At 43.0% G+C, this 27,869-nt stretch overlaps 1 protein-coding gene across 2 annotated transcripts; it reads right to left on the bottom strand.

Moving 5' to 3' along the window:
- On the bottom strand, positions 1 to 27,710 carry LOC145457998 (uncharacterized). 2 transcript variants are annotated; one of them, XM_080336285.1, is made up of 32 exons: positions 27,525 to 27,710; positions 27,364 to 27,458; positions 26,334 to 26,398; positions 26,190 to 26,272; positions 25,585 to 25,756; positions 24,379 to 24,452; positions 21,280 to 21,417; positions 21,075 to 21,212; positions 18,776 to 18,899; positions 17,437 to 17,554; positions 16,345 to 16,450; positions 15,367 to 15,471; positions 14,711 to 14,828; positions 13,912 to 13,955; positions 11,550 to 12,861; positions 10,762 to 10,805; positions 10,585 to 10,697; positions 10,224 to 10,352; positions 9,228 to 9,363; positions 8,326 to 8,430; positions 7,937 to 8,059; positions 7,810 to 7,875; positions 6,356 to 6,427; positions 5,487 to 5,556; positions 4,278 to 4,466; positions 3,500 to 3,559; positions 2,498 to 2,788; positions 2,120 to 2,205; positions 1,965 to 2,054; positions 478 to 598; positions 338 to 405; positions 1 to 275 (listed from the first exon to the last, which is right to left on the bottom strand). In XM_080336285.1, exons 1-32 carry the CDS (start codon positions 27,558 to 27,560, stop codon positions 240 to 242), a joined length of 4,527 nt encoding a protein of 1,508 aa, XP_080192411.1. In that variant the 5' UTR covers positions 27,561 to 27,710; the 3' UTR covers positions 1 to 239. The 2 variants fall into 2 exon arrangements, with proteins under 2 accessions (XP_080192411.1, XP_080192412.1); XM_080336286.1 differs by lacking the exon at positions 3,500 to 3,559.
- Between the last annotated feature and the right edge of the window lie 159 nt (positions 27,711 to 27,869).

Here is a 27,869-nt window from a genome sequence, read left to right as displayed (position 1 = left end):
AATATCGAATGATTGATTCCAGTTTAAAGAGAAGCAGCACGGGCATTACACATAACGGATTCAAATGACTAGAGAGGAAGTAAAACGACAAAAGCCGAGATAAAAGAAGATACTTACCACACTAACACCATGATAGGCAATCAAAGAAAACAACCGTACAGTTGAAATAAAGGAAAAAAGACACGAAAACAACTATTTACAGTTCACTAAAAAACTCTTTAGACGGGTTCGTTTCGGAATCATTTCTTCGCAAAGGGTTTCCTCATGCGCTCCATCTAAACGCAAACGTACGGGTGACAGGACCACGCAACCGCGTCGACGAATTGAGCTATCGTACCAAACCAGGAGTGCGACCTTTCTCCTCCTTCTTCGCTTTCCTAGAGTCCGGCGTCTTGAGCAAAGACGCTGCGTCGTGTATAAACAAAAACACAGGGTTAACTGCGTATCCGCTGTTGGTTTTACGGCGGCGACACTTACCACCACGGCTCTTGCCTTTTTTATCGGCCGCGGCTCTCCTGCTCCGATTACGATTGGAAGCGCCGCGCGGCGTGTTGGGTATCTCGAACGCCGTGCTTTGGCGACGCAGATCCTGTTGTTCCTGCCAATTTGAAAGATGACATCGTTAAAGATTTGCAGAATTGGAATTATAGCTACAGTTTTTTCTCGAATTAGAAGAAATATAACAAAAATCGAGTTCAGTTCATATCAAATCACGGTTCCTCCCCACAAGCACGAGAAAGGCTAATATCTGTACAGTAAGCCTGGCTCGTTCCGTACGATGCAGCTCTCCTGTAGCATTTTCAGGAAAACCAGCAATCAGTTTACTATCAAAACGGCATGAAGGATGAATGAGCATGGAGAAATTTCTCAAATTAGATTAGAATCATGCTCTTGTCTGGGGAAGAGGAGAAGACAATGGCGTTTTTTTTACGAGAATTCGGTTAGGCGTTACCTGCCTGCGCTCAGGTGATCAGAACGAAGTACTTGCGCTTTATCAGTTGCTCGAGCATGTTTTTTAGACTACTTCTACAGTTTTTAGTGAAGTAGAAAGCGGTTTCGGGATATCCTCATGTGAAGTGTCTCCACCGCTCAAAGTGGTTGTGTTTTAGACCAGTGGTTCCCAACATTTTTGGATGTCAGAGCCGCATTTCAAACTCCAGAGTGCTTATGGAGCCGCATGAAAACACTAGAGTACTTGTAACAAACATTTAGAGGCAGCTAGCCAACCTCAGTATCCCACCGTCCAGCTAATTCTAAAGCATGCACATCGCACAATACATAGACTTCTATAGATGCTATATCGGTTATTTTAGCATTCATACACGCAGATTGGCGAGTGCTATACATTGATATAAACTGAAACTTCATATCATTACCACAGCATGCTAGTATGTCGTTTATGTGATAGCTCTTCATACATTCCGGCACTTGATGCACACGTTTGTGGGGGATTATACGCCGAGTAATATTGGACTTCTTGCAATATATACTTGACTATGAGCCGTTATTTTGATGTTAGTAGAATGGTGCCGAAATTTACTCTTCAGAGATACGATATAAAAAGGTCTATGACCAGCAGAGCTCGAGATATATCCTAGTCTGTTGGGTGCGTTCGAGGCTAATCTGGAAGAATTCTCTTTCTCGGTTTTCAAAAGATGTCTTTGACGGCTTTAGACATCACTAATCCCTCATTTTAGCATTCATACACAGAAATTTACTACTACTATTCACAGAAACAAACCACAAACGTCGTCAATTATACATTTTTGGTATAGTTAGAGGTCAAACAGAGCCGCAAGAAGGCTACCTTGGAGCAGCGGTTGGGAATCGCTGGTCTACGCGTAAAATGGAAGATCAATATTCTGTTCGGACATGAGTTTAACAGTAGTTGAAATTCATTCTAATCTGGTTTTTGTGTATCCCGCCAAACGTGCGGAGCGGCCGCAAAAGGCAAATCTACCAACTTGTGATTCGTTCTCGGATAAGCCATCGTTCCAGACGTTCTCCTCCAAACTGCAGCTGGCGGCACGTTCCCTAGATGCGGCAGGCTGCGTCTAGGTGCGGAAATTACAACGATAAAGACACGGTGGCGTTATTCGCGACACCGATCCTGTCCCACCTTTTGAGGCTGGCTGTTTTCCGGTATATTGTGAGATTGAAGCTCGTGCAGTGCGGCGGATCGGCGTCTGCCGTTGGGATGATGTTCTGAGAAAGAGCGAGACGGAATTACGGGAAAAGGCGCGCGGCAGTGCGCTGTTTTGACTTCAAGCTCGAAAATAGTGGAGGAAAATACAGAAGCGCACGTAAAATAGCTCATGCTACCGTGGCGTAGCATAACAAGGAAAACCAACTGAAGTACTCCTAAAGAGTAGAAGTACTTCATCACTGATCAGAGAGAGAGAGAGAGAATTCTTTTATTCGTCAACCATGAAATATAGTATAGGCCATGTCCACAAACATTCACGTCCAGATCACATACATCACCCAGCAAGCTCACCGAGAGACCTCCTGCTACTAGAACCGCGCAAGATATCGTCCATAGACGCGGCCGCCAAGCTCCTTGACAAATTCTGCTGCGTCATCGTGATACGTCGGACTGTGTCGTGCTTGCTGCCGACGCGCACAGACTCGTCGCACCTGCTGGGCGTCTGGCCTTGGGTCTCCACCGGGTACGAGCTTTTCAGGTGCGGCAGGGCGCCGGCGTTGCGGCCTTGGAGCTCAGCCACCCGGGACAGCGAGCCGAAATCGTTGTCGTAGTCGTGGGCCGGCTCCTCCTCGGTATGGAGCGCTGAAATTGAGGTGATAGCTGACGAGAGCAAAAAAAGCTACAATTCTCAATTATTTCGAATCCTTCGTTTTTATATAAGTTCCATCGGATCGAACCAGACAAGAGACGAACAGATGAAAACCAAAAGCCAATGTCACATCGAAAGCATTCGTAAACACCTTAATATTCAAGAAATGCAAGAAGCAATAACTAAGTTAGAAATAATAACGAAAGAAGCGGAAAATAAATAAATGAAACGGAAATAATAAATCAAAAATGTTTACATGAATAGGGAAGTAATCACTGATTAAAATACTGAGTTATGTGTGAGATTATGGGCGTATATCACATTTATTTCCGCACATGTGAATCATTCGTATTCGTACTTTAGACGTGGAACGAGGCAAAAATCTTTTCGGAGCCTGTCGGGGGTGTATTCAAAATACGAATCGGTCCACAGAAAGGTAATTTTGTTTTAACGAAATGGCAATTGATGAAAATCCCCGAAAAACACTAGTGTAAGAGAACCAATTTAATTGGAACTGGAGCAAAAAGAATGACAGACGCAAAAAGCAACGCAAGAACATGCATGAGCCATGCCAAGCCACGACAGATACAGAAAATCCGATCAATCCCAACATATCTATGTCGGGGAATTCGTTCGGGTTAGTAAAAATATACAATCAAAATGCTTGTTAATCAAAGCAAGCATCGTCTCAATCGATCTCATACTTTGCGACATTAGGACCGGATTATTCACGGGTCTGGATTCGGCGACGGCGCAACTTTTATCTGAATTGCAAATTCACACGGAGACGTTATCGAAACAGGCCTGCGACGGTTAGAGTTCACAAGAAACCATGCCCCTATAACGCTGTGGTTGGGCACACAAATTTCAACACTAAAACTCAGTCAAGCACTCGATTTCATTCGGACTAGTGGTTACCGTACCCAAAAGTGTCCCCATCGTGTGAACACATATTACCTAGGGCCTACTTGAAGTTATTTTTAATCATTTAACATGTAGGTCAATTTTCACTGCCGACACATTCATGGTTGCAAAAAACTAAATAGTGCGAGAGAAAACATACAATTGAGAGATAAATTCTTATTGAAATCACCCAGAATTATTTTCGGCACTGTAAATTGACCTGAAGCAATCTGTTTGCCTCGATTATTCGGATTTTCATTTCAGTGACATCATATTTGGTGATACGTCTGTCGATATACCAAGTAATTTTCAAATCTCTACTAGTTGCTGACGATTAACCCTTACGCGTGACAGTCAAAATTATTCAATTGAATAGTGTGACCTTACTTATTCAAGCACTTCTCCGCAGTCTCGCACCTTGATAATGCACCGTGTATCATTTCAAAACGGAAGTCCAGTATGGTACTAGCCCGTTACGATCAGAGCTTTCGTCACGATATCAATACGGTGCACGGACACGACATGGCAGATAGACGATACAAGCAAGCAATTAGTCGGCGACAGCCAACTTTTGATTACCTAATCCCTTCGGTAGCGTTGCTAGAACGTTGTTCCTAGCCGAGCCACAGTCCATAGCTCCTTCGGGCAATGTGGTGGAGTTCATATTGAAATCGGCAGCTTTCGCGGTGCTGCTGCGGCGTTGCGCCAGAACTAGGTCCCCGTGCGACGAACCCATATTAGAACGGTCAACGTTCATTCCGCTACGACCTGTGATTATTTTCAAGGTTAGGTACCTTCGAAGGTCGATATATCAGTCAACAAAGATCGTACGGCACAGGAATGTAGCTGCCTGCCGACAGGTAAGCAATATTGCGAGATCAAAACTGATCTACTTGGGAGCTACAGGAGCTTCACTATACAATTGAACAGCATATCCGTATTGATACAAAACCCGAATCTTTTGGCTGACACTCGTCATAGGTAATACTACTTACTGACGATTACCCACGATGAGTGTTGGCAGAAAATATTTGGGTTTATATCAATATGAATAAACTGCTTAATTGTAGATTTATGTTCATCAATTTTTGTAAAACTTCAAGGTTTGGCAACGGCGACATCGAGAACCAAACGACTTGGGATCACAACCCCGATTACGAATCTTAATCGGTTACACAAATCGCACTCTGCACCTAAAAGAGAGGATAGATTTTACGGAGCTGGGAACCCTGATGCAGCACCACGGCACCCGCACTTTGCATTAGCATCATTTCTCCCTAACGCTATTTAGACTCCGTGCCAAGACAGTGAATCACAATAGAAATAACAAAAATATAACCTGGACTTCACTTTAAAATTAAGAAACAGTAACGTCTCTAAATTTGTGATCTCCAAAGACAGCCCAAATCAATATCCAAATTCGATTCGTGATTTCATTGAACAAAGCGGGTATAAATAGATATGAATCAGTGATGGCACTTATGGCCATGTGCGAATAAAGTTGACAGTGTGACGTAACTCAATAAAGCTCCACTTCCTGTGCAGGAGTGGAAACTTTATATCATCAGTCACTATTGATAGGGGAATGTATGAATATGACTATATGAAAGCTTTGAAAATTCCTTTCCTTATCAGGGCAATTTCTTCTCGGGTTTCCAGCTTCGTTGCATATTGGTTATTCATATCCAAATTCCTTTACCAATTTTATGTCCTAATTCAAAGTCCCATGTTACAAGTATCACCACACACACCAACCCGCCAACTAGCACAACAAAAGTGGTCACTCACGTTTCACAGTTGCAAGATTGTCGATAGAGGCCATGCTTCCGTCATTAGTCGGCGTCCGCATGATTTCCTCCTGAAACGGATTGCACATCTCGGTTGGTAGCAGAAAGAACAACGGACTTGATATCAGTTGCAGCTAGACTAGATGTTAACTAGCCAAATACCTCAACTTAGATTAGCTCAGTGCTTCCCAACCAGTGGGTCGTGAAACCATTTTAGGTGGGTCGCAAAGCAATTTTAAATGTTACGGTTGTGTACATTGAATATGCTGATACGGACAATCTTACATGGGGCAGGTTGGTGGAAAATAGGTTAACCTCACTTCAGATATCTTCCGAGTAGGAAAATGGAGTATCAGCTGAATTGAACACCGTTCAAGCAAAGGTTCAATATCTCATGACGATTTCAAGCAATGTTCGCTTTGAGTCATCATCACTCGACAGCTCTGAAACTTGTCAATGGCTCAGACGGTAGCTGTTGTTGATTGTTCAAAACTATTATATTATCAAGAAGGTCCAAGTAACCCTCAAAATGAATTAAAGAACCACTGAACCAAGACCAGGGTCTAATGTCAGTTGAGTATTGCAACACAATAGGTGCTGACATTGGTAGCACACTGTTCCGTTGCAACTTGCAAATTTGGAGCGATTTTGCGGGGATTCAATGCTTATGCAGATGGGATGCTTATATTTACAGGAAATTCAGTAGTGTGATAACCATAAACAAAATATATCATCGAATCATGCGTATTTTCCATCAAACCTAGTCTGGCGCTCGGCATTGACTGCAACGCGGCTTAAAATATAAAGCATGCGACCACCAAGAACATGGAGACCATCGCCACTTCAAGCATTACGGGGCAAGTATCTTACCAGCGAATCATCCAGTATCTTATTGTCGCGCGAAGGAGAATCTAGTACTGTGTCGCTTTGGCTGCGAAAAAGCTGGAACACAGATATCAACGGATTGATTAGAGTTTTGAAGTCGACAAATTTGATCCCAGCACAAATTAACGCAATGCGCTCAGTTCAATTCAAGAAAGGGTACAATGCAGTATTGATATGCTCTAAGACAGGGGTGGTCAACCAGCGGCCGCAAAAGGAAATTTGTGCGACCGTCGACACATAATTCAATTAGTATATGATGGCGGCCGTTGACATGCAAATTGAATTTGACTCCCAAATTTTCGAAGTTATTTTCGCAATTCAATTCCACTTCATTCTTTCAATTTTAATTTAGTAGCGCCCTTTGTAATATGAGCCCCACAGTACAGATGCGAATAGCAGAGGAAAATGAAACGCCCCATACAGAAATACCAACTTGGAATCGTGTGCTTCTCACGAAAGAAATTTGTTTCTGGCACGTTTGGGCGATTCTGATATCTTTCCACTATACGGACAATCCTGATGAGAGGTCAAGAAATAACAGCACGCAACTAACGATATGAATAAAAACAATTGGCCTGCCCAAAGATGCATCATCATATATAACTTGCCCTAAATCTTCGAAAACAATTTCTCTCTGAACTCTACCGGTGAATCTGATCACATGGGCTGAGAAAGGATAAATTTGATTGTAATATGTGAAACTACTGATATTAATGACGAAATTAAATCGTGAATCTCAAAAATGACGGATGCCACCGACTACTCACAACCTGACCAGTGAACATTTCGCGATTTCGGTGAGTATGCCGATATGAGGAAGTAGATTAGCCCGTAGTTCACCGGAAATGACATCGACACTTCAACACATGCATTTGACGTCCAGTTTACTGGAATGCGGCCGTAAGCTACATGTGTAATCGAATTGCGTCCGTGAACAGCAACAAAGGTTGGCCACCCCTGCTTTAAGACATTACGACATCAAGAATGAGTCCGACCAATATCTGTCTCGGTATAAATATCGGTATCAGCCAGGGTTGGAACAAAGTCACAAGGTTCTGAGTCACGAGTCAATTTGACTTTTACAGTTTTGACCCGAGTAAAGTTCGAGTTCGTCCAAGTCGGGGAGAAACGGGTCCTAGACATTTGGTGTTGACTTTTCAGTATCAAGTTCAAGACTGATCCTACTCTCTTTAGTGAAACTTGTTGGTGCTATCGAAGGCCTTAGATTCATAATAATACAATTTGGAAAAATCATGAGGGTAAAAAGTCACATATTCATATCTCCTAACTTATTTATCAATTGATACAAGCCCAAATGACTAGGACCAGCAAGTACCAGTGCAAAGGCAAACTACATATTCGGGTAGTAGGCCACAGAACACTCTCACAACCACGAGAAGGTTAAGAACTGCTACACGTAAGATGAAACGTTTTCTTACATTGAACTCGAAGGGCCGAAACTGGTTGATATTCAGGCTTCTCCTCCTCTGGCTCTGGCTGACGTCCTTCAAGGAACGATAACAATCTCAATAATTTATTCGGCAACGCGGCTACAAACCCACCCACCTCTTCAACGGCACTAAGAATGTTGCCGCTGATCGAAGAAGGCCTGTACAACGACCTGTCGTTTCGAATGGCTTCCCGAAGCTTACGGTCGGCAAGGTTCAGCGCTGTCTTCAATTGCCGGACCTGAGTGGGATGGAAAAGGCCACGTTACGATTCAACTTACCAAAAAGGCAACACACAGGTGATATTAGAACTGGGCGAGAGTGTTAAACTACTCGTGAGGTTTTGGCCGTTCTTAGTGTCTGATAGATGACAACCCAATGTATAAAATTCCGGTAATAACTTCACCGTTAGACCAAACAAGCCCAGTTGGCAAGCCTTAACAGATAAAAGCAGGCTTTCACTTCACACAAAACTAATGCAATGTAAGAGTAGCCTAGGTAACGTACTTCGCCGGATAGTGCCGCAATCTTTTTTTGGTCTCCGTTCGTCTGCGACGTGTTACGCATCAAATCATCGTTGAGGCACCTGAGACTTTTCATTTCTTCCTGGGCCTAAAAAGAGTGACGCATCTGAGCCACCCTACCAGAGTGATTCAATCCCGAATACAGTCTCTCTGCCTGCGATCATAACGAAAATAAAGCCCGTTCTAGATCACATTGAAGATAATTAGGTATTTGCTTGAAGATATCAATCTCACTGCGCTTTGTGACAATGCTATTTGATGATGACTTTGGAAATGCCGTCTACAACAACGTACAGAGTTTTTTTACCAAGGGTTTAGGACGTTGCCATACGTCCCATTAAGGTTTCAAGACTTCAACGGTGGGAAAAAGTATCAAAACTAACATTATCATTGATAATGGCTGCTGAATCCAATGCTGAGCTCAGAACTGCTCCGTGACTCTATCGTAGCTCCCTAAGCAGAAGTAGCGCTACAGATTTCTAGTTTAATTAGTAGAACATTATAGATATCAAAAAGAAGTCTAATCATGCGTTCACATACGTTTAGCAAGGTGCATGTTCGCGACTTGGTAAGACGGGCAAACGACACTACAAATTGGTAATATGTCCGAAAACACCGTGATACAGATTCTATTTATGTGGTTCCTATGAAAATTTTACTCATAAAAATTGATGCAAGCTTATCCCAAAACTATTCGCTTTCCACAACCAAAATAAAGAGAGAGATGTAAAAAGAACGATACCGGAACTATGAATTCTCGGGCAATATACACAAATAGATGATAAAGTTACACTTGATTAGTAATAAAGGGCCAAAGTAATTAGTCACTAATCACGGATCTCTTGTCGAGACAAGCCCGCAAGCACGAAGAAAACGCGCACAAACCTGCTGCAGACAACGGTCGGCGTCTTCGAGCTGCGAGCGTTTCTCGTTGTACAAGCGAGATACGGTGTCGTATTTGGCCGTCTGCTCCTCCGCCCTGTCCTGCCATTCTTTCAGCTGACGCTCCACCGCGACGCATCTTCAAAACGATAGAAACGTCTGATCGCGACGACCACGGATTCGGATTTGAAATGTGACGACGCGGGTCGGATTTGGACAAGAAATTTTGTGCCAACTTTTATAATGTTTCAATTGTTGCCGTGCAACAGTGGTTCTCGAACTGGGGGTTAGAACGAAATCTCTTCCGATAGATTATGTCTCGATCCGATCAAAGCCTAACTGCAGTGTTTCCCAAATGTTTTTCACACATTCATTCACGGGTCCTCCTTAAAGGGGCACTGCACTCTAAAAATGACGTGGTCTCAAATTGAAGGGCAAAACCTAAGAAAAATTTTGGCCGCAGCCGTTTTCTTCAGAACGCCACCGTAATGGAACTGTAATTTATTGAAATTTCCACAGTTGCATCACGCTCCGGCAGTCACGCAGAGATCGAACTTTAGTTGTCAGCCGATGTTATGAAGGAAATATGTCGCACACGCCAAGGTGGTTTAGATACCGCGTTCAACGGAAGATGTCCAGTCAGGAGAAATATGTCAAAATCGGGCCTAGTGTATTCTATTTCCTTCATAACATCAGCTGACAACTATATATAAAGTTCGATCTCTGCGTGACTGCTGGAGCGTGATGCAACTGCGGAAATTTCAATAAATTACAGCTCCATTACGGTGGCATTCTAAAGAAAACGGCTGCGGCCAAAATTTTTCTTTCGTTTTGCCCTTCAATTTGAGACCACATCATTTTTAGAGTGCGGTGCCCCTTTGACAGTTTTCTATAGCCCACAACACACCCTTTGCCCCCAGCACCCTTCAATCGCCCAATTTGTAGGTAGAGCCCCCTTGCTTTAGGGGCCAATCGCTTAACGGAAGAGCCGTCACATACTTTTGTTGCTTCTCTCGGTAACGCTCGGCAAATTCAGAACGTACGAGCCTCAAATTCTCTTCAGCGTCGGCGGTCAGTTTGCGCTGAGACTTGACCTCCGTCTCCAAGTCGATCTTCTCAAATCTCAACCTGGCAGAAAGCGTTTTCCGTGCAGCATGTAATTCGATTCTTTTGTGTTTTCAAAGGTGGTCAAGTACTCATCGTTGACACTCAAGCATAAGTAGAAGTAATGTCGTAAACTTACACTCGAGTACAAGTGCCAAGTAAAAAGACGAGTATTCTATGTCTAATTTTGGTAAGAAAACCAAAACTGACATGTAAAAAAAAAACGAATCTTGTATAACCCATAACGGCCACGTACCGTTCTGCACGAGTTTTCTGCTCGCGAATCTCGTCATGCAGCGCGTCCATTTCGTTTTGCAGAGTCGACAGACGACTCGCGTACCCTTGAAGTTCCTTGTCGGCGTCTTGCAACTGAAAAACAAAGGCCGACTCTTAGCGGCTGTGCGCTTGCGTCCGCAATTTAAACCGCCCTTACCCGAGTCTGCAAATCGATAATCCGGCTTTGGGCGTCCAGCAGTTCTGGAAATCGGAACGCAGGTTCAAGAACAATTGCGATATCGCACCGCGCTAGTATCTACGCGGGGGTTCCCAACCTGGGCCACGAGCTTTTTTCATTTATCATCTCTATGCCCACTCTACCATAATTATATTTTGTACAGTTATTCAATTAAAATAGTGCTTTTTCAATTTCTTTTGAAAGTCATTGGGGGCTATTGAGGATTTTAAAATTTTCCAAGGGGTGTAAAAAAAGGTTGGAAACCCCAGAAACTACTGTTAGTGGGTCAAGTATGATACTTCAAGTATCCATTGTAGTTACTCAAGTAGCCTAGTAATAATTTTTATAAATTTCTACTCGACTACTAGAAGAAGTAGCAATTTTCAAGTAAAAAAGAAAGCATCCCAGGCCTAAAAAACTGAACACAGTACTTCTTGGAGGTACAGACAGAATATCAATATACAACTGCATAGTATATCCATATTGAAACGAGCCCGAATATTTTCGGCTGAAAATATTTAAAAATCGCACATTGAATGGTCTCTTATTCGAAATTTCACGCTGGTGACGGCATATTCTGTGATACGATTGTTAATATTCAATGTTCATTCCAATTCTCTACCAGTCGCTGACGATTACCCGTGATGAGTGTCAGCCGAAAATATTCAGGTTCATTTCAATAGGAATATACCGTTCGATAATCGCGTCGAGCTTTCCAACCCAAAAAATTAACTCCTATTATTCATTCCGAAAACACAAATGATTACCGTCTCGGGCCGCCGAAGTCCCCGAATCCTTCTCCGCGATAAACCTTTCCCTTTCACTCCACAAAGTCGCAATCTCGTCCTTCTTCGACTTAACATCCGACTGCGCCCGCGTGAGCGTCTCCCTCAACCCGTCCACGGTCCTCGAAAATTCGTCCAGCCTCCTGTTCAACCTGTCCTCTTTCGCACGCAGCTCGCCGTTCTCGGCCTTCGCAGACGCCGCACATTCGTCCGCGTCGCCCAGCTTCATCTCCAAAGACTTTTGCAACTCGCGGCTATCGTTAAGCTCGGAACGCAGGCTTTCGTTCTGAGATCGCAAATCCTCGTTGGAGATCACCAGCACGCTGTTTTCCTCGCGTAGACTCTCGACCGAGCTTCGCAGAGTGTCGCAGACCTCGCTGAGCGACACGTGATGCCAGTTTTCGCGTCTCAGCTCGTCGTTTTCGCGACGTAGTTTGTCGCACCGTTCGCGCAATTCCTTACAACGCAAGTCCTGCTCGGAAAGGTCGCTTTTAAGAGTTTCAATCTTCAAACGAAGCTGCCTAGCTTCGTCAGCCCTGCGTTCGTTGGAAGAGTCATATTCGCGCTCGGCACGCATCAAATCCAATACGTTCTTGTTCTTTTCCGCAGCTTCAAGCGCTATCCGTTCGTGCAACGCGTCCACTTTGTGTTGGAGAGCTTCTACATCGCGATCCCGCGAACGCAACCGTTCCTCCAACGCCTCGGCACGAGAGAAACACTCCTTCCTCGCGTCTTCTTTCTCGCGAAGCTTGATTTCTAAAATCGAAGATTTCTCCACTTCCTCCTCCAGACGATCCTCCAATTTACCCACGGCTTCTTGGTACTGTTCGAGTTCCGCCCTGGCACGGTCGGCGTCGGTTTCGGCCCGGGCCAGCGCGTCCGCGGCCGACGCCAGTTCGCCGGCCGTCTTTGAGTTCTCTCGCATCGCCGATTCCAGCCCGTGCGTCGCGGTACGCAGTTTTTCTTCGAGTAAAATCACGTCTCCTTTTTTGTCTAAAATCTCGCGCCCCGCGTCGTGCAACTGATCTCTCAATTCCGCGATGACGGCATCCCTTTTTTCGCATTCGCACATGGTCGAGTTCAACGACACGTCCAGTTTTCTCTTCTCGTCGCGCAGCATCTCGAAGCTTTCGTGCAGCGCGGCGTTCTCTCCTTTCAATCGCTGCGCTTCCGCGCGTGCGGCGCTTACGGATTTGTCTTTTTCCTCGAGAGAATCTCGCAGCGAGGACAGGTCTCGCTCTTGCGAGTCGACGGTCAGCGAAAGGTCTTCGTTTTTGCGTTGCAGTTCCTCGACCTGCAATCAACAGGAAAAACACATCAGAAATAGCAAAAATACGTTGAAAAAAAATGACTAAAAACGTTATTTCACACACTTTTTTCTGTTTTCTTCTTCCCCAACATTAAGTCGAATAAAATGTAATGAAGGACAAAAAATGTCTATTTTTGTAATGTTCTATCCCAATTTTATTACTCCCCGAACATACTTTGGTACGCTACAGGGCAAGTTTCGCAACTTTTTTTTACAGCTTCCTGGAGCTTCCTAAATACTCAGAATGCATGTATCATGGTGTTTCAAGCTGTTTGAAGAAGTTTTATATTGCAACTTTTTGCAACTGTCCCTATTATTTCATGCCGTTTTTTACTGCAACTTTTATCAAGTATTGCGCGAAATGTAAAAGTGTGATCTTAAAGCATACTATAAATCAATTTCTAGCACGGTTCTCTTTTTGATTTGCTCAACAAGGAGCTATGCGATGGAATAGCTGCATCTTGATGTTGTCTATGACCTAACGGCTTGCATGCTCGAAGTTCAAAAACCACAGCCAAGCCCAACAGTGCCTGACCTATATGTAAATGTATCGCTTGATTGATTCAATGTCGTTTAAATTTGAGGTCCTTTCCCCTTTGACGGACGCCCAAGCGAGACTGATAACGATTACATTTTCCACTGGGTCACCTTTTCTCAAACACTGAGTTTTGCTGCAATGCATTGGGTCTGCTGACCTGGGGGGATCGGGGTGTGGTATAGTTGACTTGTTTTGTGGATAATCGCTTTGCTGTTTGGATTTTAGTGGAAAATTATTCCCGCACTGCGTTATTTCCTTGCTGCGTATAGGCAAAACATGCGATCGGCGGTCTCGCCAGGGCGTCCGTGAAACGGGAAAGTTCCAAATTTGAGAGCTCTGCGGGATTCAAATGCAACAAAAACTTGCCCTAGTTACTACTGTAGACGTGATCCAACTTTATTACAGGGATATTGGAATAATAACTTGCAAGTTCAACAAAAACTTTGGATTGTGCAGCACCAGTCGGATGATATCCGAAATTCAAACAATGGTCCTACCTTGAGATCCACATAGATTCCCATAGACTCTCCTTGTACAGGCTCTGAAAATAAACGACCACTGTCATAAACTCGACAAGTTCCAGGAAAATAACAAGCCGCAGCTCATACAAGCGACAAAATCTTGTTTTTAAAAAGACAATCAACAAAAGTGGCGTTTCCTGTTTTCAGCGACAAATTATTCGAGCGATGGTATCCAGACTGGACTCGATTCATTTTTCAAATCCGTAAAACGACAAGGGTTGAGTCAATTTGTGTATTGACTAGACTTGTACTCGAGTCGTTATGCATGACTCGAACCAAGCCATAAAACTCGAGACCGGAACGGCCCAGACAGACATTTCATTGTAACTTCGAAGAATAGAAAAATACCACGTTATTGGTATTTCGTCTATCAGTCCTGATCCTTGGAAAATAGGGCCGGAAATTGTTGGGACTGAGGAAAATTACTGCATTAGGAATGCGATTAGGGATGGGGTGAGCGTGAGGTTCACGTTCGATTTCTGTGTGTGAACCTTAGAAATTTACAGGTTCACGTTCACAAACGAACCGCTCTATGCATGACGCTTGCAGCATAAAAAAAACCAACACCAAACGGGCATACAGCTTGCTAATCTCAAAAATTATACTTGCTTTTTTACAAAAGTTTTCGATGGATACATTGACAAAGTGTTCTTTTCCAATCAACAAATTATGTAACCCCCGACCCCAACTTGAATTATCAGTCACTCAAATGACATCACCAGAGATGTCACTCCAAAAACAGCATCGAACGGGCACGAGACAAAGCGTATCCAACCTGCGTCTTCCAGTGCAGACTTGTATTCGGCGATGGCGGACTCGTAATATGCCTTCTGCTCCGCGATTTCGTTCTTCGCTTTGTAAAGTTGCACAACCGTGTCCTGCAATTCCTGCTCCTAAACACGAACGAAGCAAAACATTCAGTTTTGAGTGCTGCTTGCGGTCGGAGAGCTTGGTCTCTACACTAGAGCCGGACAGGGACAGACATCACCTTCACCAATGATGCCAACCCGAATATATTCAGTTGATATTCAACAGATATCGCATACAGCTTAAGGCGCATTTCGAAAACAATCGAGCTATGCTCAGACATGAAATAAACAAGGAAGGTCGCACCTAGAAAGCCTGTAAGCTACAAAAAATATATCAATAATCACAGTTTAGCAGTGGCAGATTGTTAACATGCTGTGACTTCACAATAAACGCCTTTATTTTTTACCTCTAATGGTGAATACCGATATTCGTTTTGAAGTTAATATCGGCTCCATACTGCCGGCAAACCTATGTATTCACAACCGAGAAGCAAATCATTCCAGTAATCGTTTATGCCCAGCCTAACTTCGATTCAAGCACCGAACTCTGATTCAAACATCTCGCGCTTCATATTGACCCGCTTTCGCGACTCCCGCCCAAACAAATTTAACCCGCACGTACCACGGCCGAGTTCCTCTCTTGCAAGGCTTTCATCGATTCCGTCCACTCTCCGTCGTCCCGGTTCTTCTCTTCCAGCTGGGCCAGAGAATTCCGCAGGACTTTGATCTGGTGTGTGGGAACAGCGGCATGAATTACCAAACGGGCCGAACTTCAATATGCAATTGAACATTACATTCATATTGAAGTTAACCCGAATATTTTCGGCTGACACTCGTCAGGGGTAATCCTCAGCAACAAGTGGGGAGATTTGAAAGAACATTGTATATCAACAATCGTATCACAGTAGTAGGTACGTTATTTGAGTAGAGCACGGCAGGGTCTGCGTGCGCTGATGCGGTATTGAGTCTACCGATGTCATATTTTATGATACGATTGTTGATATACCATGTTCTTTTCCATTCTCTACTAGTTGCTGACGATTACCCCTGACTAGAGTCAGCCGAAAACATTCAGGTTCATTTCAATACGAATATACTAGTCAATTGTACTTTGGAATTTGTAAAGTGGAAATCACTTTTAGGGATATGCCTGTATAGCTCATTCAAGCGAAATCCGCATGACAACTGGACCAAGCTCCTTAATACCGATAACAGCAATATATTTGAAAACTACACGCGACATACTTCGTTGTCATTGGTCATTTTTTCGTTAGTCGCCAAGGTACACGTTGCAATTTTGGCGGTTGCCGATAAACGTGCAACGTTATAGCTGTTGCCGAATGACAAACGAGACAAAGACAAATCTAGGTTTCGAATATTGCAATCACGACGACTAACAAATCAAACGGAAAATCAATGCCAATCGCAAGTGACTAGAGAGAATTGCAAATAGAAGGGGCACAATCTTTTCGAAAGTACTTGAAATTTACTTTGCATCGTGGCAATCTCGAATCACACAACATAGCCTACTAACTAATGACTGAAATAGCCGTAAGGCCAGTGCCAGTTGCACGTTGGCGATATTACGTCGTTTCGTTACCTTTTTCTCTAGTTCGGCGTTATCTTTGATCTGGGCGTCAAGCAGCTTCTTCACGTCCTTACTCTCGTTAGCGTAAGTGTCGCACTTGTCAAGCTTGCGCTTCAAGCTGGAAAGCGCACATCGTCAACGGAACGCGCGTGGCAATTGGCCAGGGCAAAATTTTGTGCCGCGAGCCCTTCCGGGCATTCAGTATCGCCAGAAATGAACCAAAGCATTCGGGGCTTTTTTCCGCTTAAACCTCTATTTTGCAAACGCCGACAACACAAAGGGCGCAATATCAGAGCTGTGCCAGGCAATGTTCCAACTAATTTTTCACGAGTTTTTCTTCTGCGGGCACTCACAACTCACTGCGCTGCCCCTTGGACAACAGTGCATAACGACTAAGCTAAAAAAGGTTCAACCAACAATCGTGTTCCAGGTATGGCGGTGTTTGGATGAAGACATCGCCAATAAACGCAAAACAGATACGACACAGATTAGCTGGAAATTAGTCCACTTCATTGAAATAGCCACGTTAAACTCCACCATAGCCCTTGACGAGATCAAAACAAGTGAAAAAATATCCCTGCCTCTTCAGGCATACCTGGAACACGATTTTTTTATCGTGTCGGTGTGACGGAATTGGCCACCGTAAATACTACTAATTCTAAAACGAACGAAATTTCAATTTGACTGACCTCGGCTTCTACTGGTTGGAATTGATTAAAATTTGCTGCGCAACGTTTTTTTAGGTAACCTGACGATTTGACAACGAAGCCGATGAAATTTGATAAAAAGTTTATTCTGAACACCCCTAATGACTACTCTGACCATCTCTAACCATTTCACAAGCTAACAGAGACATCCCTGATTTTCAATCCGAAAGGCCATTCGCGTCATATCACAGGCAACGAATTGCCTACGATGACGGCAGGCCACTTTACGACTTAGTAGCAAGAAAAGCGAGATCAATCACAGGGCGATACGGTAGTCAAATCGCAAGCAGAACCCCAAAGGAAAGTCAGCCGACACCAAAGCACAACTACTGCAGTTCTTCCTTTACTCTCCACCGGAGTGCCGACATCGTATCTTGCAGAGAAATTCTAGACTTACGTGGAATTCTCTTTCAACAGCATGTCTCTTTCGTAGCGGACTTCGCGCATCTCATCAATCTCGTCGAAGAGACGTTTCTTCTCCACCGAAGCCAGGGACAGGTGCCTCACCTTTTGTTCTGTTACAGTGATAAGCCGTGAAAAACCAAGCGCGTCATCTGCTGAACCCAGGGGTCGGCAATTATTTTCCCCGATGGTCCAAATGATAAACAGTATGCTGGCAGGCCAAGCCAAAAGTTTGAAACATATTCCTCGGCGAATTAATATATTTCTAAATTGAATGCAGTGAATTACATTGTTAAAAAAGGCTGATAAGTGGAAGTGTTCCTATTAGGTAAAGGAAAATTTAGGAATAATTTATATATAATAGTATTTATCCAGTGCCAATATTTGAACAGCTTCTTGAAGGTCCAGAACTTCAATATATAATTGAATAGTATATTGATATTGAAATGAGCCCGAATATTTTCGGCTGACACTCGTCAGGGGTAATCGTCAGCAACTAGTAGAGAATGGAAAAGAACATCGTATATCAACATTGTGGTTGTTGGTATATGGTGTCCGTTTCCATTCTCGACCAGTTGCTGACCATTACTGCTGACGAATGTCATCTAAAAATATTCAGTTTCATTTCAAGATGAAGTGCCATTATTCTAAGCAATAATCAGGAAGCATTTTTAACTTTTTTTAAATCAAATCAACTCGTAGAGCCTTTTTTACTATCAAGACCCGAAATGTATTTGGAATGTTACAGAGCTGGTCTTGGTCGCTACATCCTGAGCTGTGTGTGTGTGTGTGTGTAGCTTGGTGAAATAGAATTGTTGATTTACTAGCTTCACAAATATGTCTGTACAAATTCGTGCTCCGTCAGCCTCAGCCGACAGCCTGCATTTCACTGAGTGTTTTTCCTCATAATGCCGAGCTGGTCACCACAATCGAAACTAAAGTGGCAGGTTTACATCAGACTTCAGTAAACAAATATTTAGTGCTTCCAATTCAAGCCGATTTTCGAGTCTCGAGCCATATCTGACCCACGGGTCTGCGTTAAACCAGTCGCACGCTCGACTCGTACACCAAAAGTCGCACTGATACGCAGAAAATTTTCCTCAATCACTTTCATTTCGTTTTGTGTCATGCTTTAATGGTTTCGTCCTGTTCATTTTGTGCACCAATAGAGCCTTGGCCTGCTAAAGCATTGTGTCAGACGTATGATCGACTGAATTTTTATTTCGAGACTAGGCAAAAATTTGGGGTTTGCCGAAGCCCCCGCAGGCGTGTAGATTAGCGTAACGGTTTGCCAAGGAAACATGTGTGAAAAACCGCTGCGCCTAACCGCTTACCCAGATCCGTGATGGCCGAGTCTTTTTCGGCGAGCAATCTCTGACATTCCTCGTAAGTACAGTGCTCGGTTTCGAGGTTTTTACGGAGTACGGCGATCTTCTGGTTCAAATTACGGATCTTTATCTAAATAGGCACGGAGCACGGAAAAATTATTCCCTGTAAAGACTCCCCCGAGGCACAGAACTCGAATGTACGGTCGCAGAATACATTTGCATTGAAATAAACCTAAAAGTCTAATTGTTTTAATTATAACACTAATCTAACTTATGGTTTTCCTGCAGAACTGTAAAATGGGGAAACGAGCCAAGCTTGCTGTAGAGACATTTGCTGTTGTCACGCTTCTGATGAGCTCGGATTTGATATGAACCGAGCTTCATTCAATGTACAAGTTTCTACAATTTTGGTAACCGGTGTAGCTATAATTCTAATTCTAATTTTGGTAACCGGTGTAGCTATAATTCTAATTCTAATCTACCGTAATTTTCCAAGTATAGTACGCCTCCATGTATAACACGCACCCTTAAAATGCCATGCAAATTCTGGGAAAAAGCTTGTACCCATGTATAGTACGCACCCGACATTCGCAGTACATGAATAGTTGTGTTTTAGTATACGACGATGTCATTCTGTTTTGCGATGTCACTGTTGAACAATCATGACATAACGATCGAAAATCGTTATGCCATACAATTAACGGCGTCGTCTCTAAACGATAGTAGACAGCGGCCAAAGCCTGCGAGACCGGAGACACGATAGTTCAGGCCAGCGACATGACTTCTTGTGCACGAGGCCTATTACAGACGCGATTGCTCAGGCCAACGGTTATGTCGTGCGCACCAGGCCTGTTGGAGATGAGACTGATTACGCAAGCGATTATATCTTGAGTACATGGCGTGTTGCATATGCGATTTTTCAGGCCTGTCATTGACATGATGAATTAGTGATGGCCGCGGGCGCATGCAGCAATCAACGCTCTAATTTCGCTCTCGTACCAACGGCAAACCAACTCAGCAGGAGATCGCTTGCTGTTGTGCAGCTCAGACAACACACTTCTCGCTAATTGGCAGCGCGTAACGCTGATAATACGAATAACGGGGCATGATGGCTGAATGTGATGCGCGATTAAAACAAACATGAAGTAAGGTGTGATTTCAAGTTACCGTAATTTTCCATGTATAATGCGCAAAATTTTACCGATTTTTTGCCCTAAAATAGGGGGTGCATATTATACATGGGTAAGAGCAAGCCTTGAAAAAAAATCCCTCAATCAAAAACTTGAAATCACACCTTTCTTCATGTTTGTTTAAATCGCGCATCACCTCTAGCCATTGGGCCCCCTAATTCATATTATAGAGTGTTACGCGCTGTCAAATATACAAGCGTGTTGCCAATTAACGAAAAGCATGTTTCTAATTAACGAGAGTGGTCTGCATAGCGCTTGCTGAGTTGGTTATCCGTTTGTACGCGAGCGAAATTAGGTCGCTGATTGCTACAAGCGTCCGCGGCAATCCTTGCCGATTCATCGCGTCAACAACAGACCTCAACAATCGCATGCAGAAGAGGCCATGTGCGCAAGATATAATCGCTTTCGCAATCAGTCGCATCTCCAACAGGACTGGTGGGCCCGACATAACCGTTAGCCTGAGCAATCGCATCTGTAATTGTAATAGGCCTCGTGCGCAAGATGTCGTGTGTCGCTAGCCTGAACTATCGCGGCGCCGGCCTCGCAGGCTTTGGCTACTATCTACTCTCGTTTAGAGACAATGCCGTTAATGGTATTATGATTAGCGATGGTTATGTCATTATTGTTCCACAGTGACATCGCAAAACAAAACAACATCGTGTACTGAAACACAACTATTCATGTACTGCGAATGCAGGGTGCGTACTATGCATGGGTACAGGCTTTTTCACAGAATTTACACGCCATTTTAAGGGTGCGTATTACACATGGGGGCGCACTATATTCCGAAAATTACGATATATTTCGAGGGAGATTTTGTTCAAGGCTTGTTGCAACCATGCTTAATACTCAACCCCAATTTTAGGACAAAAAAAATCGGGAAAATTTTGCGGATTATACATGGAAAATTAGGGTAATTTAGATAAAACTGTACTGTTATAGGCTAATTCTACATTAATTTATTAAAAAAACTGTATAGTTCTAATCTAATCCTGAAAAACTGAAAGTTTTCTCAATTACAAGTCCAAGTCTGTCACCAAACACGAAAACTCGGATAATCAGATATATGTTCAACAGACTAGTAGGACAAGTGGTCAACCTAAAAAATCCCTCACCTTGTAACTAACCGTCGGGCTAGCCAAAAACTCCTGCATCGGCGAGCATTCAGAAACGGCCGCGAAAGGCGACTCGTGACACATCACTCTGAGCTGAGGAGGACAGCTGGCGGGCGCCGAGTAAAACACCTCTTCATCCTGTAGGCACGACCACCAGAAATTCATGGCGCGACGAAAAAAAAACGCCGAGTCCCCCACCACCTACCCCGAGCGGTTTGAATATCTGTCTGGCCAGCGTCGCCATCTTGGGAGTGGACGTCGGAGTCCAGTTGGTTGATCTGTTACCGATATTCGGCGTGCGATTTTTGGAGCTGGTCAACGCGGCGCTTGCATTGCCCGGCGTCTAATGAGACAAAAGGGAGTCGGTGAGTGGGTGGGTCATCAAGTTACGATACGATGCTTGGTAATGGATGGAAAAAATCCCTCCGTGAGCGATGGCACATAGTGGGATGTAGATGTAGAGCCGACCGATATTTGATTTTTGAGTGAACACCATTTACCTAGCACCTTGACATCAGGGTTGTAATTAGGGTTAGTTCGGATATCAATAATTTTCACTATCCGGATAACGGATATATCCGGATATTTGAAATTTAGCTAACCGGTTAACCGGATAATGAATGCTAAGTGAGATAATCGATTTCACGAGGTCTGCATGAAAAATGGATCGCAAAATCATTACACAGTGTTATGGTAGATTTATACGCACACGCGCAGTACGAGCGAATACGAGAAAAATCATGCAAATTTCATGTTCACTGCTTCTGCAACTCCCTCCTTATAAAGTACACTACATCAATAGTGGTATCCTGTAGCCGGGACCGGAGATTTGTAACAAAGAGTCCACACGTATTAAATGCCCTTTCTGCTTCCACAAAATGGGCTGAATATAGTAAGCAGCGCTTCCTTTTTGCCCATTCTTCTGTTTAGGTGTCCAGTACTGCAAGGACGAGTAGCTGATACTGGAATCGAGGCCGACATGATAGCTCGCTCTAATTCCTCCATGGGAAATTCACATGATCAGGCCCGTAGCCAGCCGAAAAATAAGGGGGTGGGTGGGTGTTTGAAATAAAACGAGGGGGGTTCGATTTTTTTTCGAATTTAGTATCAGCGGAAATCAATTACGCTTGCACGCACGAACATGTTTGCGAAATGCGAACATTCGATGTCATTCAGTTTCGCGATGTCACTCATTAATCACAATCGCGGATCATAAGTCTTAGCGGCATATTGTCTCCAAGCCACCAAGAGCTAGAAGCCAACGCATGCCAGGCCCGAGACTCGATGGTTACGCCAGCGATGATATCGTTCGTACCATGCCTATTGCAGATGCGATTGTGTAGGCCAGAGATAATATCGTGAGTACCAAGCCAATGCGATTATGTGGACCGGTGATGGTATAAAGTCCACAGAGCCTATTGAAGATGTGATTCTGCCAGCGGAACTATAGGCTTGTTGAAGACACGAAAAATCAGGCCAGCAACGATAGCCGAGTTCGCAGCAATCAATGACCTAATATGGCGATCTTCTCAGCGGGAAATTGCGTCGCGTCACAAACTGCATTGACGTATCTCGCTAACTGGCGACACGCTTCTCGCTGATTGGCCCCGCGCAACACTGATAATACGATTTATTGAAGCTTCCTAAAAGTGTAAAACGCAATATTAACGATACTATTTTATGCGGTTAACCGGCAGATTTATATCCGGATATCGGATAACAAAAACACCTGCGGTTAACCGGTTAACCGTTATCCGGATAATCCAACCCTAGTTGTAATGGTTCGACTCCAGTCGCGATTTTTGTCGACTCGACTCGAGTCAATTATTCAAATGCGTAGATTGACTCAACCCGAGTCAATTATTATGCTGACTCGAGTCATTGTGATGTCTCGAACCAAGTCATATGACTCAAGACCAGAACAAGCAAGACGGAGGAGACTTCATTGTAACTTCGAAGAATAGTAAAGTTACCAGATTATTGGTATTTCGTCTATTGGTCCTGATACTTGGGAAATAGGGTCAGAAACTGTTAAGACCGAGGAAAAGTCCCGTATTATGAATGCGAGCCATTCTATACAACTCTTGAGTTGAAAAAAGTGGGTTAAACGCAAACCCGATTGAGCTGAAAAGCTGAAAAGTGATCAGTAGGGCAATTTTTTTCAATGTCAAAAAAAAAAATGAAAATCAGGTCAAAATTGTAGCGTTACGTCGAACAATGTCAAAATTGTAAACAAAGTCAAAATATTTTTATAACCTGCATTTCGTTTGCATCGTAGATTTTGCACTGTCGGGGAAACTTATCATCATTTCACATTTTACAGCCTACTTTATAGGCCTACCGTTGTAGACAGCCCATTGTCCGCTCATTCCGACTCATTAACATTAAATAAAACAGAAATAGGTTGACATGGTGTTATGCTCAACGTACCGCAAAATCCTAACTGAAGCAAGACTGCGTGGGCATTGCATGGTTCATATATCAAGAAGCGCATAATGAAAAATTGTGACGTAGACACCATTGTCAGAATGAAGCGACACGGTGTGTAAGCAGCGTACGGCATCCACACACCACTTCAGCGTCGTCAGCCAACAACTGCTGCTGTTTAACGTTCTTTCTCCATTCTTGGCAAGCTACTTAGACACTTTCTACCAGAGAACGTAGGAAAGTGTCTTTTGTTGTAGGCCTACTACAACAGATTTTAATTATTTCTACCGCAATACAGGATGTAACTACTGGAATTCTTCATAGAGCCAGATTTCGTTAAAATCAAGTTTTTTCATTAAAAAAATTTGTCAGTTTTTGGGTCAAAAAGTTTTTCCAGGTCGAACTACTACGTAAGGACAGACAGTTCGAACTAGAAATGATGATAAGTAGCACAATTCTAACATTATGTGGGAAAACACCTAAATTGCATACGCTGGGACAAAATTAAGTTCAAAGGTAAAAAAAATGTCAAAATTTTGTTTTTATTACGTCAAAATCTTACGTTTATGAGGTCGAAAAAAAATTGCCCTAGCAGTGAACATAATGACTTGGCCTCGGACTCACTCAAAACGCTATGACTCAGACTCGTCCCTCTACTAGCAGACTTGGACGCGGACTTGACTCGCAATTCTTCGAAGTTACAACGAAATGTCCGTCTTGGCCGTCCTAGTCTCGAGTCATATGAATTGGTCTGAGTCGTGCACAACAACTCGTATACAAGTCTAGTCAATACAAAAATTGACTCGATTTGAGTCATTTCACGCGAGGCTAGTGTCCGGATAGTCATAAAAAAATCAAGCAATAATTGTGTATTTACGGTGAATGTGGCTGAGGACGATTCCTGTACTGGTGACAAGGTGTTGTTGTCCGCGTCTTGGCAGCACGTGGAAACTGCAAAAAGAAAACCATGCAGCCGAATAAGAATTCAACGCACCGATACCGTTTCAATTCGACGAGCCTAATAGAGATAATTCAACACACAAATGTTCATTACCACGAACACATCGCGTCTTAGACCTGCAGAACTGTACACAAAAAGACTCGAGACTCCAATACACGCAGGCCCGCTCAAGTATTAAAACAAAACCAGCAAAAGCTCTGTAGTAAGCCGACTAATGAAAAAAGGCTAAGTGCAAAGCTAACTCTAACTTAAATCAAATCGACACAGCTTGTAATACATATCACAGCCAGCACTTGGTGGAAATGTATTCACAACATAGGCTACCTGTACCCCTCTTAATAACATTGGTTTAGGTTGAAAAAGTTTCAACGTGCCATCTTTGGTCATTTCTTCAGATTTATACCCCCGAAGAAAACCGCTTGGTGAAGGGCGGCCAGGTCCTAACAGTGTGAGGCGCAACTACTCTGGTGCTCTCCCCCTGCGGTGCAGATGTATCAGGCTGGTCCTAACATTATCTCCATTTATATATTTCCATCAATTTTTTCTAGTTTATTTTAGTATTACCGGTATGTCAATTGTTTATTCAATTTTATGCCAATGGTGTATTCAACTATGGTTCTTTCATTCGATCTGTTCTTCTTTCTTGCTCAACACCAACAACAATTTGACGCAGTACAGTAGCTGAGTACAGTATCATAAAGCATAATTATGACACCAGCCAATAGTATGTTAATTCAGTTGATGGCAAAATTTAGGCAGGGGTCCGCAGAATTATTAATTTCTCTGAAGGAGTCCGTGAGAACAAAAAGGTTGGGAACCCATGGTCAAACAGAATGTTGGCTGCTAGTAGACAAGAGCGAGCAAAAGCAAACTACCATTTTTTCATACCATTACCTCGAATGCACCGTTTTTCACAGTACTAATCAAATAGTAATATTTTTATATACTTGTCATAATTCACCAAGATGGCTGATAAGGGAATAACTTTTACATTGTGGTATGGTAGTGACTCGTTAATGACTACAACGCCTTGCAAATCCTGTGTGTCTCAATAAAACCAACCTCAAAACAAGTCCGTAATCTCTTCGACTCAGTTTTCGGCCGAAGTTTGTTTCAACTTACCTTCTTTCGTCACAATATCGTATAGGTCGATCGGTGATTTGTTTTCGTCGAGAGTCTTACTCAAGATATATCTGATTCCCCATTGCGAGTCAACAGACAACTTGGTGATGTCGTGAATCATTTTTCGGCTGTTCGGACACGAGATAGTCAAGGTCAGGAGCAGTACGACGATCTGAAAATAGAAGCAACTCGGAATAGAAGGAATGAGACGTCTAATACTTGCTTGAGCTAGGCGTGCAAAATCTATTAGCCTACTCAAGTAAATGTCTTGTATAATATTTGGGATATTAATTTATCTTAGTTCACGAGGCAGTACATTTCTGAGAGACATGTTACAACAACGCACTGATCCAAAGATTATGACAATAAAATGCAGAGGTGGTAAGTAACCAAGCCCTTGTACTTTTTCAGAGTAATCTCACATTTAACAATGTGATTATGATTTTAGACTTCTTTTTGACAAAACTAGGAACAGAATGCTAACTTTTGTACTTACTTGGAAACCGCTACTGGTACTGAATATAAATTTGAAGAGCTAATTCTAGTTGAGTATGAACGATGACCATTTCGACCGCCTAGGATAAAATCTTATCTACACCACATACCTTTGCGATCTCGGTTTCAATCCCCCGTTTGACATCATCGAAGTTCAAAGCTTCAGTTTCCTGTCGATAATCCGTTGCTGTTGCTAAACACATGCGAGTGTAAAAACCGTGTTTATACTCTACACAAATTACTGCTCTAGTCACCGTTGAGGTAAAGCTTGACAGATTCCCAATCTTTTTCCTCTTTGCAAATTGAATTCTCCAACTCGCTACCAGAATAAAAAGTAGTCGATTTTAATGCAGAACTGCCTATGGTAAACCGCTAGTACTGCTCTGCGAATATCACACAGAAGCATTCTGAGCACTGCTAGAACGTTGCCTTGCCTACAGAAGCAGTATCAAATAAGCGACTTCCGAAGGGTAGGAATTACATGGTTGGGTAGCATGAGACTCCTGACATTTATTTCGCATGAGCATGATCTTCTTTGATTCAGAGCCCCTGTAACACGGTTTAAACCTATTTATGTAAATAAGCTCTTCATTTATGTAAAAGAAGTTCCATATCATTCAGTTGACCGGTGTCAGTCGGGATGGACTTGAAGGGCCACGCCCACGTTTCAGAAAAGTGGTGACGTTAACCTTTTTTGTGGCTTGCGAACAAGTAATCGTTAACAACAGGTACTTCGTTAGCATGAAATAATAGGGTTCTCAAAGCTAGCATTTGCACAGCCGGAATCACCAGAATATGACCAATGACCATGCTGAAAATTGCCCAACACTACACTACGTATGTAGTAGTAGTAGTAGTACAGCTAACAGTGGAAACTCACACAAAGTAGTTGAGAAGGGCTCAGTCAACAGGCAACATCTAGGCTATGTGTAAAAATATTGCACTCATGGATGGTGGCTATGATGGGTACAGTAATCAAATTTACACTATTTCCACACTTGAGGTTCAGTTCAGTGTATCAACAATTCATCACTTCAAAGCATCACATTGATCACAAGACTGTGATATTATAAAAAGATGGTTGAACCGACTTGGAATAGCCTGATCACATAACTGATCTCAAGCCTACAGGTATTAATAAAAGAAGATACAAACGAACCAGAAGAGTAACACAAAACTATTAATATACGTTAATATCTTCTTCTCATTATTCCGTAAAATTCAATCATCAAAACAATAACAATAACATTGCTTTGCTGCATTTCTAAGGGCAGAAGGGCTTACGGTTCAGTTCTTTGCATGTGATCGATGATATTGAGCATCGTGCGAGGATCTCGCATTTCCTCAATGCTTGCAACGCTTCCAGTGACTGTGTTCACCTAAAATGATCATATAACTGCAGTTTATCAAGAATTTCATCAACAAAGCAATTGCTCAGACTTTACCCAGTCAATGAGTGATTTAGAAATGGTCGCGTCCATTGCTTCGTACCAGCAACAAGCGATAGGGACTCTTTCTAGTCAGACTCGCGGTATTGAACAGTAAGTAAGTAATCGGTAATCGGTCAACAAACAGTAAGAGCATTGACAGAAAATGAATTGCAAGTTTAGTGCTGCAATCATTTTTCAAAATTGCGCTCTTCACGCTCTAGTTAACACGGTCATTTCTTCTTCTGGGTTGGGTAATGGGTTTTGTATATCATTGTTACGTACGTAGGACACATACAAACATAGCCTAATTGCTATCATAACAAGTAGCTGTTTTATTATTTTCACTCGGTCAAGATAGAA

The sequence above is a fragment of the Botryllus schlosseri genome, chromosome 15 (assembly GCF_051294905.1).
Source record: "Botryllus schlosseri isolate E-star chromosome 15, Bs_hap1, whole genome shotgun sequence".
Taxonomy (NCBI): domain Eukaryota; kingdom Metazoa; phylum Chordata; class Ascidiacea; order Stolidobranchia; family Styelidae; genus Botryllus; species Botryllus schlosseri.
Note: the sequence above shows the minus strand (reverse complement) of the source record. Positions and strands in the feature narration are given on the sequence as shown.